General features: G+C 42.7%; 1 protein-coding gene and 1 non-coding gene across 2 annotated transcripts in view; both read left to right on the top strand.

Annotated features, from left to right (window-relative positions):
• Positions 1-13,655, top strand: part of Prdm10 (PR/SET domain 10) — a 101,503-nt gene that overhangs the window by 72,239 nt on the left and 15,609 nt on the right. The window contains exons 14-19 of the mRNA XM_026779304.1: positions 1,336-1,491; positions 7,796-7,975; positions 9,186-9,296; positions 10,681-10,881; positions 11,756-11,899; positions 12,283-12,453. Coding sequence (XP_026635105.1) covers positions 1,336-1,491; positions 7,796-7,975; positions 9,186-9,296; positions 10,681-10,881; positions 11,756-11,899; positions 12,283-12,453 — 963 coding nt within the window. The remainder of the gene's footprint in view (positions 1-1,335; positions 1,492-7,795; positions 7,976-9,185; positions 9,297-10,680; positions 10,882-11,755; positions 11,900-12,282; positions 12,454-13,655) is intronic.
• LOC113456139 lies at positions 2,649-2,811 on the top strand. The gene has a single exon (XR_003377007.1). It is a non-coding gene; the product is annotated as a U1 spliceosomal RNA (small nuclear RNA).

A 13,655-nucleotide genomic window follows, 5' to 3' on the forward strand; every position in this document is an offset into this window, starting at 1 on the left:
GCCTGTCCTGGAACTAGCTCTGTAGACCAGGCTGGTCTCGAACTCACAGAGATCCGTCTGTCTCTGCCTCCCGAGTGCTGGGATTAAAGGCGTGCTCCACCACTGCCCGGCTTCATAAAATATTCTTTAGAAATTACTAAAGCAAAAGAACTGTGATTTAATCATAGATCTTTTTTGTTGTTGTTTTTGTTTGTTTTTTCAAGACAAGGTTTCTCTGTAGCTTTGGTGCCTGTCCTGGAACTAGCTCTGAAGACCGGGCTGGCCTTGAACTCAGAGAGATCCACCTGCCTCTGCCTCCCAAGTGTTGAGATTAAAGGCACGCACCACCAGCCACCTGGCCTAATCGTGTTTCTTCTAACAATGAGAGTCTTGAGAAGTTTTTCTCCACACAGTTGGAAAGTTGTTGAGGCATAATGCAATGGATAAGGAACTCTGATGTTGGGGAAGCCAAGTGCTTTAAAGGAACAGTTCAGTAGATTTTCTACTAAACTGTCTATAGCTTACTTACCATCACTCCCACCCCCGCCCACACAGTGCTGGCTCTTGGATTCAAAGCATCCTCCATGTTAAGCACACATTATACTATTGAGCCGTATCCCTTCCCAAAGCCTTTTCATGCATTATTTATAGCTGAGAGAGTTCAGAACCTGAGTCCTTCTCTACCCTCCACCCCAACTGAAGTTCTGGAGTTGAATCCAGGGTAAAACTGTCTGATTAGCTGAGAGCGAAGTGTCTATGGCCCAGCCGAGGAGGAAGGAAATCAGTCCATATAATGAACACGTAGTATTGCCAATGTATCTGATCCCTGTCTTTTGTTCTTTAGAACCTGACTTGTTTCTTCCAGTGCTGAGACCAAACCTAAGGCCTCGAGTGCATGTGGCTGCAGGCAACTGTGTTATACAGAGCTGTATCCCAGACCTGATTTTATAGGAAGACATGAAAGGGTCAGCTATTAATGATGCAGAATTACCTCTACATATGTAGAAACAAAAATGAGGACAAATGACTTTTGTTTTCTTATAGGTAATATTTAGCAAGATTCATTAAAATCCAAAGCAACTTTACGTTTTAGCCTTCTTAAAAAGGAAAGAAAATTGTACAAGAGATTGAGGCGGTGCTCTTTCTTCCTGTGAGTTACCTGGGAGGTCCAGATTTCTAGGACTCTGGCCTGCGCTGTTTCTTTGTGACAAGCACAGCCTGTGTTACTGGATGCAGTCATCCCTTGATGATAACCAGGCTCCTCAAAGTCCTCAGTGGTGTGTTGGTGCCCTCTAGCGTCATAGCCACCTCTGGTTCTTTCTTTTGGCCTGAGCGTCCCCTGGTCTTTACTGCCAGGTGAAAAAGCACGTGCGCAGCTTCCACTCTGAAAAGATCTACCAGTGTACTGAGTGTGACAAGGCCTTCTGTCGCCCTGACAAGCTGAGACTGCACATGCTCCGCCATTCCGACCGCAAGGACTTCCTGTGTTCCACCTGTGGGAAACAATTTAAGGTAGGACGCCAACCTGCAGCCAGAGGAAACTGTCCAGCCTAGGATTAAGTCAGGCTAAGGACAGACACCTGCTTGTTTCATGGCTTTGTGCACATGCTCTAAGTAATGGATAGTAGAACGAGATTGTTATTGATGGAGGCCTAAGAGACCAGTTTATTTATGTACTAATTAAATCAAGAGGTTGCTGTTGTTGTTGTTGTTGTTGTTGACTATTTATCAGATGAGAACCTGCAGGTAAGTCACCTAAGCAAGATCTTCGGCAGAGATGGGAAACATAAAGATGTCTGAGGGGACGGAGCAGAGGGATTAGACTGCTCTGGAGAGTGCAGTGATTTCAAGGACTCAATAAGACGTAAGTAGTTTGGCGTGGAATCGCAGTCAAGAGGAGGCAAAGGCAGAAGGAGCTTGAACTTTTGGCTAGCCTAAGCTATATAGTAAATGGCAAGCCAGTTTGTGCTACATAGTGAACACAAAAGAAAACAAAATGAAACCCAAACCAGTAATCTGCCTAGAATTAAGAAGAAACGAAGGGGAAGTCTGCAGGAGACTTGGAGGTATTTGTTGTTGGGAGGCGTTGCTAAACATGGTTAGGCTAACTTGTTCTAGCTGCTGGGAAGAGGGCCAGTGAGATTGTTCAGTGGGTAGAGGCACTTGCCACACGAACCTGAGAATCTGAGTTCCGTATCTGAATCCCACAGTAGAAGGGAGAACCTACCCCTAAAAGTTGTCCTTTGCCCTTCAAGTGTGCTTGTGGTACTTGAATGTCCTTGCCATACTAATGATCAATAAAATTAATTAAGTTGAAAGAAACTGGAGATTATTGGGAGGGGACAAGTAAGAGGTATGTTCATATGGAATGTGAACATTAAAGAGAAAAAGCTTAAGCTTTGTGGTACATCCCTTATAGATCAATTATGGAATTTATTTTGATGGCTTACAGTATATCATCATGTTTGAAATGGCTGAAGAATTCCACTATGAGCTGTGTATGGAGGCATCTACCTGAAATCTCAGTGCTTGGGAGGCTGATACAGGGGAATTGCCATGAGGTTGAGGTCAGCTTAGACTATGTAGCAAATTAAGGACCAGCTTGGGTATACAGTAGGGAGACCCTGTCTCAAAAAGCTCCTGGGCATGCAGCCTACCTTTAAGATAGTTTGTTTATCTGGCAGTGGAGATACCATGATCACGAAGATGGCTTTCCCAGGGCGAAGCTTATCCATTGCACTGCAGATGAGCTGACCCTGTGATTTCCCCAAATGCAGCAAACTTGACTGCAGAATTTGTAGTAATGGGGGATTGTGTTCATGCTCTCCCATTGAAAAGTAAAAATAAATAAATAAATAAAAAAGAGTAGTTTACTTACCCAGTGAGACTCCCTCGAAGAAAGTGTAATTTTTTATTTGCAAGTGGTTATCAATTGAAGTTAGCTTCTAGCTTAGGGATGGGGCATGTGTCCACTTCTTTTTTCAGCTATAGGACCCCATCTGATGCAGACCCATGCAAGCCCTGTATGTACTGCCTCAGTCTCTGTGAGTTCAAATGTGCGTCAATCCTGTTGACTTAGAGGGCATCATTTCCTTAGTGTCCTCCATCCCCTCTGGCTCCTGTGCCTTTAGTGCCTCCTCTTCTGCACACAAGGTTTCTTGAGCCCTGAGAGGAGGGATTTGATGGAGACACCCTGTTTAGGCCCGAGTGTTCCAAGGCCTCTTATTCTCTGTATAATGTCTGACTATGGGTCTCTATGCTTGCTCCCATCTGCTGCAGGAGGCAGCTTCTCTGATGATGTCAGCCATCATCATCATGGTACTCATCTATGAGGATAGCAGAATATCATTTATTGCTTTTTTTTGAACAGTAGTATTTGGTTTTACCCTAGGTCCCTGGACTATCTAGTGTCAAGTTCTTGGTCACTCAAGTAGTATCAAGTATGGGTTCGATCTCATTTGGAGTGGGCCTTAAGTCAAATCAGATATTGTTTGATTACTCACACAAATATTGTGCTACCATTACACAAGCACATCTTGCAAGCAGGACATCATTGTAGACAAAGGGTTTGTGACTGGGCTGGTGTTTATATTTTCTTTTGATAGTGTGCAGAGAACCTTCCTGTACCAAAGGCACTAGCATGTAGGGGTGAAGGCTCTTTATAGGCACCAGCTCGGCTGTGTTTGAGGAGTTGTGTAGGTGTTGTCTTCAGCAATGGGGCCTTGTCAGTTTGTAGAGAGCAGCCTATAGTCTTAGCAACAGCCTGGGTTGTTGGGGATTCTCATGGGACCCCTTTGGCCAACAAGTCAATTAGATGTAACCTAATCCTGATACTGGAAACTTTATTTGATAACAAAATGTCTAGTTGGGGCTCTGTTTCCCTTGTTATTTGGCGATTTCATTTAGATCTTCATATATATACATACATATATGTGTGTGTGTGTGTGTGTGTGTGTGTGTGTGTGTGTGTGTGTATGTATGTGTGTATGTAAGCGGAGACTACTGTTTCATTTCCCAGTTGCCCTGACCCAAATAATTACACAGAAACTATATCATTAACACTGTTTGGCCAATACTTAGGCATATTTTTAGCTAACTCTTTTTTTGTTTGTTTTTCAAGACATGGTTTCTCTGTAGCTTTGGAGCTGGTCCTGGAACTAGCTCATGTAGACCAGTCTGGTCTCGAACTCACAGAGATCTGCCTGCCTCTGTATCCTGAGTGTTGGGATTAAAGGCATGCGCCACCACCCGGCTTCTAGCTAACTCTTATATCTTAAATTAACCCATTTCTATTAATCTGTCTATTGCCATGAGGGTGTGGCTTACCGGTAAAGGTCCTGGCTGGCAGCTAGCGTCTTTGTCCTTTGACAGCTGCATGGCATCTTGCTGACTCCACCTACTTTCTCTCTATATCTCTGTTTGGATTTCCCGCCTGGCTTTACTCTACTAAGCTATTGGCCAAACAGCTTCTTTAATAACCAATGTAAAAGGACATATTCATAGCATACAGAGGGGAATTCCTCATCATATGTATATATTTTACAAAGCTTCTACTATATTAGGTTTTCATGCTGTACCACTAATGACCGTAAGTTTATGTCTCTCCACACATTCCCTCCCCTAGCCCTCTCTTCCCTCCCCTCCTCACTTGATCTTCTCACTCCAGTCCCCTTCTATCCATAACTATCTATTAGTTTTATTTATCTTAGCCATTCTGATGGATATAAGATGAAATCTCAAAGTAGTTTGGATTTGTATATCCCTGACAACTAAGGATGTTGAATATTTCTTTAAGTGTTTCTCAGCTATTTCCTCTTTTGAGAATTCTGTTTGAATTTGTACCCCATTTTTAAATTGGGTTGTTTTCTTGATATCTAGCTTTTTGAGTTCTTTATATATTTTGGATATTAGCCTTTTTTCAGAAGTAGAGTTGGTAAAATCTTTTCCTACTGTGTAGGCTGCCCCTTTGTCCAGATGATGGTGTCCATTGCCATACAGAAGCTTTTCAGATCCATGAGGTTCTGTTTTCAGTTATTGTTCTTAGTGCCTATGCTATTGGTGTTCTGTTCAGAAAGTCTTTTCCTGTGCCAATGAGTTCAAGGCTATTCTCCACTTTCTCTTCTGTCAGGTTCAGTGTATCTGATTTTATGTCAAAGTCTTTGATCCATTTGGAGTTGAGTTTCATGCAGGGTATAAGTATGGATCTATTTGAATTTTTCTTTATGCATCCTGTCCGGAACCTTGAGTACCAACCCCTCAGGGCTCAGAATAGGATGTCTAGGGTAAGCGAATATCTGAAGGTAAAAAAATTAACTCAGTACTTTATGGCTACATATTCTTTATTCCTTTGCACAAAGAAGCATCAAGAAGAAGAAAGAAGGAGAAGGGGTGATGTCCACGAGGTTTCTAATTTTTGCAGACATAGTTGAAAATTCCATAGGCAAAGACAATAATAGTGTGTATATCAAAATCACAAGAGGGCAGGTAGAACTTGACAAAGCAGTACTCTGGAACAGGTGACACTACCCAGGAAAGAGCCAGTGTCCAAGGGGGAAACACCTGACATTCCAAACCATTAGATAAAGTTACTAAATGTTCCTGAATCCTGGATTCACCTATTCTCCTCACCAATCTCTTTTGTGATGTCCATATTTGGGGACATCCAAATTTGTTTGTTATCAATGGTGTCTTTTTTAGAAAATTTTATGTGGTCTGTTAGCAGGTAATTTTGTGGAACTGACTCTATGTAAATTTGACTGTTAGAACAAAGAGTGAATGTTATTGCTCCCGGTGTGGAGGAATGGAAAGGTCATTCCATTGCCTGTGCGGAAATTACATTGCTGAGATGTTTTGGATTCTCACTTTGATGAAAGTGATTTTTAGTTGTAGAAGCTTCCCAGTAGGATTTTTAGTGTCATTTATGCATTCTAGCATATCATCTGTAAATAAAGATACTTTGACTTCTTCCTTTCCAATTTGTATCCCCTTGATCTCTCTCCTTAAGTTGCATCTGGGTTCAGGAAGATTGTTGGTGGAGGCTGCTTGCTTGTTTCCTGACTGCCTAGACCCAAAATAATAACACTGAAAGTATATTAATTACAATACTGCTTGGCCAATGACTCTAGCTAGCTCTTACATCTTAAATTAACTCATTTTTATTCATCTGTGTATCGCCACGTGGTTGTGGCCTACTGGTAAGATTCTGTCCGGCATCTGGCGTCTGGCTCCTGTGGCAGCTACATGGCTTCTGTTTGACTCCACCCATTCTGTCCTCCTCTATCTGCTTGGAATTTCTTCCTTGCCCTATTCTGTACTTCAGTAGGCCCAAAGTAGCTTTTTTATTAACCAATGGCATTCACAGCACACAGAGGAGAACTGCCATACATTTTGCAGGACACAGAAGAAAGCAACTGATGAACTTTGCCAGTACAAGGTATAAGAGATCTTCAAATTTCCTGCTTCATGGAACAGTCTGTCAGAAACTATGGGCCTGTTGGCTGAAGATGAATGCCCCAACATTATAGAAGAACTTTGGGTAGCTGTTCAGGCAGCAAGCTGTCTGTGCCAATTTTAGAGTTTTGGAAGTTGCTTACAATGCACTTCCTGTTTACTTAGGTAATATTAAATCCTTCTGAAGTCTTTGATGGGGTTGAATAACATATAGTTACAGTTATAGTTTTCCTTAGTTATGATAAAAGGTAAAGTAGATATAAATATTGTAACTATAATTCTTGCTTGGTAACTGGTTTGTTGTATGTAATTTTGTTATATTAAAGTTAAAACCTTTTTATTTTGACAGAAACGGGGAGGTGATGTGAGATTCCCCTCAGTATGCTGTGAAAGCCATTGGTTAACAAAGAAGTTGCTTTGGGCCTACTGTAGCACAGAATAGAGCAAGGCAGGAATTCCAAGCAGCCAGAGGAGGAGAGAGTAGGTAGAAGCAGGGAGAAGCCATGTAGCCTCCACAGGAGACAGACACCAGATGCCAGACAGAACCTTACTGGTAGGCTACAACCACGTGGTGATACACAGATTAATAGAAATGAGTTAATTTAAGATATAAGAGCTAACTAACAATATGCTTTGAGTCATTGATCAAGCAGTGTTGCAATTAATATAGTTTCAGTGTGACTAATTTGGGTCTGGGCGGCCGGGAAACAAACGAGCAGCCTCTGACTACAGAAGATTGTAATTCTAAGTGCTGGTATCTGCTCTTGTCTCTGTTGGGAGGGTGTTTCTAGATACTGGGGACTGACATTTAGAAGTTGGAGCTGAGGGGGCCACAGGTGGGAGGAAAGCAGGGTGTTCCACCAGGATCTGCTTAGTTCCCTGGGAACGAGGGCAGAGAATGTGGAGGGTCACAGCAGGTGGTCTGCTACCCATCTGAGGCTGAGACTGGGAAATTGGTGTGGAAAAGACAGGGAGAGTGAAGATATGAAGCTCGCCCACCTGCTTTGCTGGTCTGCTCTGGCAGGCTTAGTTGGTGGTTTCCTGGAGAATTCCTGCTGGGATTAGGGGCTGGGATATGGCATAAGTCTGGGTGAGGGGAGGGAACTTTGCAGGGGAAGATATGTGTGATTGACTGGAGGTGGGGGCAGAGAGGAAGAGGATGTTGAAGTAGGTGGTCTGCTACAGAGCTGAGGATAAGACTGGGGATTGGATTTGGAGGTTATCTGCAGTTAGCCTACCTACTTTCCTGACTGGTGTGGCTGATGGGTTTCCCAGGAATCAGTGTTGATTTTTTTTTTAATTACCCTTCAATTAAAAATTTTCTATCCTTGCTCCTACACTGTTTTAACAAAATTTCTCCAAATAGCGAAAAGACAAACTCCGGGAGCACATGCAAAGGATGCATAACCCTGAAAGGGAGGCCAAGAAAGCTGACCGCATCAGCCGCTCCAAGACCTTCAAACCACGCATCACGTCCTCGGACTACGACAGCTTCACGTTCAAGTGCCGTTTGTGCATGATGGGCTTCCGGAGGCGAGGCATGCTGGTCAGTGCTGGATGAGCAAATTCCTGCCTCCAGATCCACCCTTCTGTCAGTGGCAATGAACCTTAACAAAGTAGATTTGTGGGTGTATCAGTTAGTGGCTAGGGGAGACGAAAAGCAGTCCCTCCAATTTGAGCTTCTTTCCTTTCTGTGACAGACACCCTTTTCCCTTCTGAACCACTTTTTGGATGATTTGAAAGTTTCCATGCCCTTCCTTTTCCCCCTTTTGATGCTAGGAACCCGGGGGCCTACTTAGCATGTGCACCTACTTAGCATGTGCTCTGCTGCTGAACTACATCCCTAGACCTCTACCCCTTTTCGTTATTAGTCTGGTTTTCTTTACCTTTATTTCCTGGTCTTATCGTATTTTATTTCCCTTCTCTTATTAGTTGAATATTCTTACTGGTAGGGTCTTTATCTCCTTCCCACTGTTCCCTATCAGTGCCTTCTTTTTTCAGGAAACAATCATAAGGAAACTTCCCTTCACTGCAGGGAGTGTGGTCCTAGATTAGGGGAAACATCAGGATATTTCACTGCTTTCAGCTGTACCAGTGCAGTTGCAGAGGCTGGAGAGAGGGCTCAGAGGTTAAGAGCACTGCCTGCTCTTTCAAAGGTCTTGAGTTTAATTCCCAGCAACCATATGAGGAATAGTGCTCATAGCCATCTGTAATGAGATCTGGTGCCCTCTTGAGGAAGAGACCTGGTCAGTTGTCCCCATCAACTTAGACCATGAAACTCAATGTGAACAAGTTCAACAGAACCTCTATATACGGGCTGCCCATGCCTGCTTCAGCATTGCCAGGGCATAGATTTCATTCAGAATATCGAGGTGGTTAGAGGGTCATAGTAGTTAAAATATAGAACCTTACTTTGTATCCATTCAGCAGTCTCAGTAAGATAATTGAATAATGAAAGCCAGATTTATTCTTTAGGAAATTCATGTAAGATCTATTTATTATGTATACAGTGTTCTGTCTGCATATATTCCTGCATGCCAGAAGAGGGCATCAGATCTCATTGTAGATGGTTGTGAGCCACCATGTGGTTGCTGGGAATTGAACTCAGGACCTTTGGAAATGCTGCCAGTGCTCTTAACCTATCTCTATAGCCCTTGCTTTAGATTTTTAACTTTTAGCACTCATTACCAAAGGCTTTTGTTTAATTTCTGATTGTAATGGTACTCTCTCTGTGTGCCTTTTTCTCTCTTTTCCAGGTGAATCACTTATCAAAGAGGCATCCAGACATGAAGATAGAAGAGGTGCCCGAGTTAACCCTCCCAATCATAAAACCCAACCGCGATTACTTCTGTCAGTATTGTGATAAGGTAAAAGTTTATAATACTCTCCTGGTTGGGCTGCCATAGTGGAAGCTTACCTCATGGAGGAATGCCTATGGGGTTTTTCATTTAGACAGGAAAGGCTAAAAGGTAGCCTCATTGTAAGCCAAGGGCTGTAGAGATGGCTCCATGGTTAAGAGGAAGCACTTACTACTATTGCCAAGGATTCTGTTTCCCTCATCTATGTTGGGTAGCTCAGTCTTTTGCAACTCCAAGGGATCTGATGCCCTCTCCTTTCTTCCGTGTGTACTGTACAAATATGAAACAATTATAGACAAGAAGATACATACAAACACAAAATAATATTTTAGGGACTAGAGAGATGGTTAAGTGATTGAGAGCATTTGCTGTTCTCCCATTCCAGAGGACCTGAGTTTAATTCCCAGTATCCACATCAGGTGGTTCACAACTGCCTGTAACTCCAGCTCCAGAGGACCCGATACCACTTTTGGACTCTGCAGATACCTGCAATATACGCAGATATACATGTGTACACATAATTTTTTTACAAAAAAATTAATTAAACACCAAAGCTATACAGAGAAACCCTGTCTTGAACCCTCCCCAATTAATTAAAATGATGAAATGTAAGCTGTTTTTTCCCCCTGAGATATTTACTGACTTTGTTTTCTTATTATCACTTCTGTCTGTGACATTTACAATAGAGAACAGTTAACCAAGAGCCTAGAATATGAACTCATTTGAAATTTCCAAGCTGTTAAACAGTATGTCAGCTTATAAGACAGGTGATAGACTGGGCTTCCTAGGAGGTTGAGTGGGGCGAGAAAAGGTTTGTGGTGGAATTCTCTGTTTGTACTGTTGTAGCCACACAGAAAGACAAAGGCTACTGGGTGTGCTTTTTATCTGTTAAACTTTTGATAAAGGGTATTTTTATAGTTATTATTTTAGATTTATATAGGAAATTCAAGGAAATTGCCTAGCATATCCATATCAGATTCACTTTATTCTAAAATATAATACCCACATCCATAACTCTGGGTCTTTTTAGGACAGGGTCTGGCTGTATAGCTCAAGCTGGCCCTTGCCTCTTGAGAGCTGGGATTATAGGTGTGGTCCATCATACCTAGCAGCCCTTCTTATCCTAAGACAGGATTTCACTCTACTTCATACTGGCCTTAGACTCATGGAATAGTACAAAATGGCAGTCAGCCAGAAGTCTCCTGTTGCAGTCTCTCAGGAGCTGAGATTACAGGCATGTCCTGTCATACACTGTAGCTTCTTGATTGTTTTATTTGGGGCTATACCAATACATTTTTCTCCTTTCCTTAGAATGATATTTTTTTTTTTATTTTTCTTTAAGCAAGAAAGTGGACTCATACCTTGCTTTCATGGTCAACTATTTACACTGCAGGTTTATAAGAGTGCCAGCAAACGCAAAGCCCATATTCTGAAGAACCACCCAGGAGCTGAACTCCCACCAAGCATTCGGAAACTTCGTCCTGCTGGCCCTGGAGAGCCTGACCCTATGCTGAGCACCCACACCCAGCTGACTGGCACCATTGCCACCCCTCCTGTCTGCTGCCCACACTGTTCCAAGCAGTATAGCAGCAAGGTATGGTGCAGGCTCTGACCCAGGATGACTCAGAACTTTACACCAGTAGTGTTCTAAATACTTCTCATCCAGGTGTCTTGCGTGGCTGCTGCTGAATTGGTGGACTTTAGGAGACCTATAAAGGCAGGGACCACAGCAAAACAAGGGGGGTAGGAATGTTGTGGGCTCCTCCACATTACGGCTGTTTACTAGTCTGAGCACTCAGCTGCTTTCCTTTACCTTGGCCTGCTCAGGGCCTTATATTTGAGTGTTCTTGTTCCACAGTTTATAGGCTCAGCCTGTGTAGTCACTATTCAGGACCTGAGATGGTTCTTGAAAGGGGGTCATTTCTGTCGACCAAGAGTGACTGATTGCTTCGGCCATTCATGGGGCCTGGGAACAAGTGTGAGGTTTTTGGATCCTTCTTGATGGTATAGAATCATGTTAGTTTTTATTTTTCCTCTTTTTCTTCTCCTCTTCTCCCCATCCTATACCCTGTATTGCTTTTGACAGTGTGGTTGCTTCTCAAGTGTTGTTTTTGCTGCTTTGACTTTTTTTTTTTTATTGAATTTAGGAGATAGGATCTTTCTGTATTTCCCAGGTTGGCCTCAAACTCCTGGGCTCAACTGATCTTTTCTGCTACAACTTCCCAAGGAGATGAACCTTATGTGCAGAAGCCATTGTGTCTGGCGAAACAAACAGACATTTTATAGGCAACCAATAAATGCTTTAAGAACCTTTGGAGGATTTGCATATGGGAAAGTGGCTAATTCTGATCATTGTCCTTTTCGCTTTGTTTTGAGACAAGTTCTTGCTGTTTAGCCCAGGCTGGCCTTAAGCTTATTCTTTTCCTGCTTTAGCTGCAGTAATTGTTTATTTTTCCTTCATTTTCCAGACCAAGATGGTCCAACACATTCGAAAGAAACATCCAGAGTATGCCCAGCTCCCCAACACCATCCACACACCGCTGACGACAGCTGTGATCAGCGCCACCCCAGCTGTCTTAACCACAGATAGTGCCACTGGAGAGACTGTGGTGGTAAGTAGGTGACTAGGAAGAGCATAGTATTCCCTTCAAGTGCTCATCCTCTCTTTAAACACCAAAGCCATGCATGCCAAGCTTTTTATTAGTTGATGCAGGTGTGGCCACTTGCCCTCAGCCCGATATTTATGCTTGGGTCTTCTTGCCAGTGCTTTCCAAATCTCTCTGCCAAAGGAGGAGCAGGACACTTTCAATGCTGTCCTTCACAGTGATAATGTCAGAAGCTCCAGAGCAGGTCCACTGGTCCAGAGTCAGGCTCTCAGGCCAGTTTGTATTTCCACGATGCACCCTTGGGCCAAACTGAATTGTTGTAGGATTTAAGAACACTGAAATTGCTACAGTGTTGTTGCTAATATGTTGTGATTTTTTTTTCTTTCTAGACAACAGACCTGCTAACGCAGGCAATGACAGAACTGTCCCAGACCCTAACGACGGATTACCGAACACCTCAGGGAGACTACCAGAGGATTCAGTATATTCCTGTGTCTCAGTCAGCGTCTGGTCTGCAGCAACCTCAGCACATACAGCTTCAAGTGGTGCAGGTGGCTCCGGTACTGTGACATTTATTTCTCTTTACCTTTGGGAACACCATATTGCCAGTGGCCAGTGTGGTAGCAGGAGTCAACAAAAGCATCGTTGTCTCTATGTGAAGTGCAGCTGCCTAGAAGTGCTGGGTTTGAGGCATTAGGAGAATATCATCTTCACTGTTTTCTTCCTTCTGCCCCCCATGATGGCTCTGGACTTAGAGTAAGAGGTTTCTACTGTAGTCAGAAGGTCTCAGTTCCTGTACATAGTCAGCCAGTATAGCTCTAGGGACACTGCTTCCAGAAATAGGTATCTAGAGGATCTTTCTCTCAGTATCCTGACTGAGTATTTCTTAATGAGCTAGTTTGAGAAATAACTATGTGGGCATTGAATAATTATTCCAATGAGAGGTTTTAGGGAGTAATTTTGATTCAGTCTTCATCAATCAGCTCCTTTAGGATATATTATTATTTTATAAATGTAATGTATATATAAATATATAAAGCATTCTGTTTGGTACTTGTGGAGGTCAGAAGAGGGTGTTAGATCCTTTGAAACTAGAGTTACAGATGGTTGTGAGATGTGGGTGCTGGGAACTGAACCTGGGTCCTCTGGAAGAGCAACAAGTATTCTTCCTCATTGAGCCATCTCTCCAGCCATAGTCAGCTCCATTTGGAACAGAGCTGTTAACTGTGTTCCTCTACTAGAGTTCTTACTGGGGACTGAAAGAAACTGTCTCCCAGAACTGCTGTTCCCTTTAGATATGCAGTACAGAGGAAGTAGACATAAGTGAACATTATTACTTTCAAATAATTTAGTCTAAAAAATTTGAAACCAATATAGTTTTAAATGTTTGAAAATTGGTAGTTATCATTGTAATCCTGTCATCCACAATTTCTTATGTGATTTATTTATTTTAAGTTTTTTGTTTTGTTTTTTTCATTTTTGTTTTGCTTTTTTGAAATAGGGATGTAGCCTTGTCTGGCCTTGAGCTCAACAGTAGACAAGGCTGGTTTCAACACAGAGATCCACCTGTCTCTGCCTCCTGAGTGTTGTATTAAAGGCATACACTACTACACCCAGACTTTAATTTATTGTTTTGAAGATAGGGTCTCGCTGCATAGCCCCACTTGGCCTCAAACTCAAAACCTCTTTCCAGTTTTGCCTCCCAGGTGAACTTTCTCTCTAGGAGATCTCTTTTAACCTTGATCAGTATGTATTCTTTCCC

The sequence above is a fragment of the Microtus ochrogaster genome, chromosome 5 (assembly GCF_000317375.1).
Source record: "Microtus ochrogaster isolate Prairie Vole_2 chromosome 5, MicOch1.0, whole genome shotgun sequence".
Lineage (NCBI taxonomy): Eukaryota > Metazoa > Chordata > Mammalia > Rodentia > Cricetidae > Microtus > Microtus ochrogaster.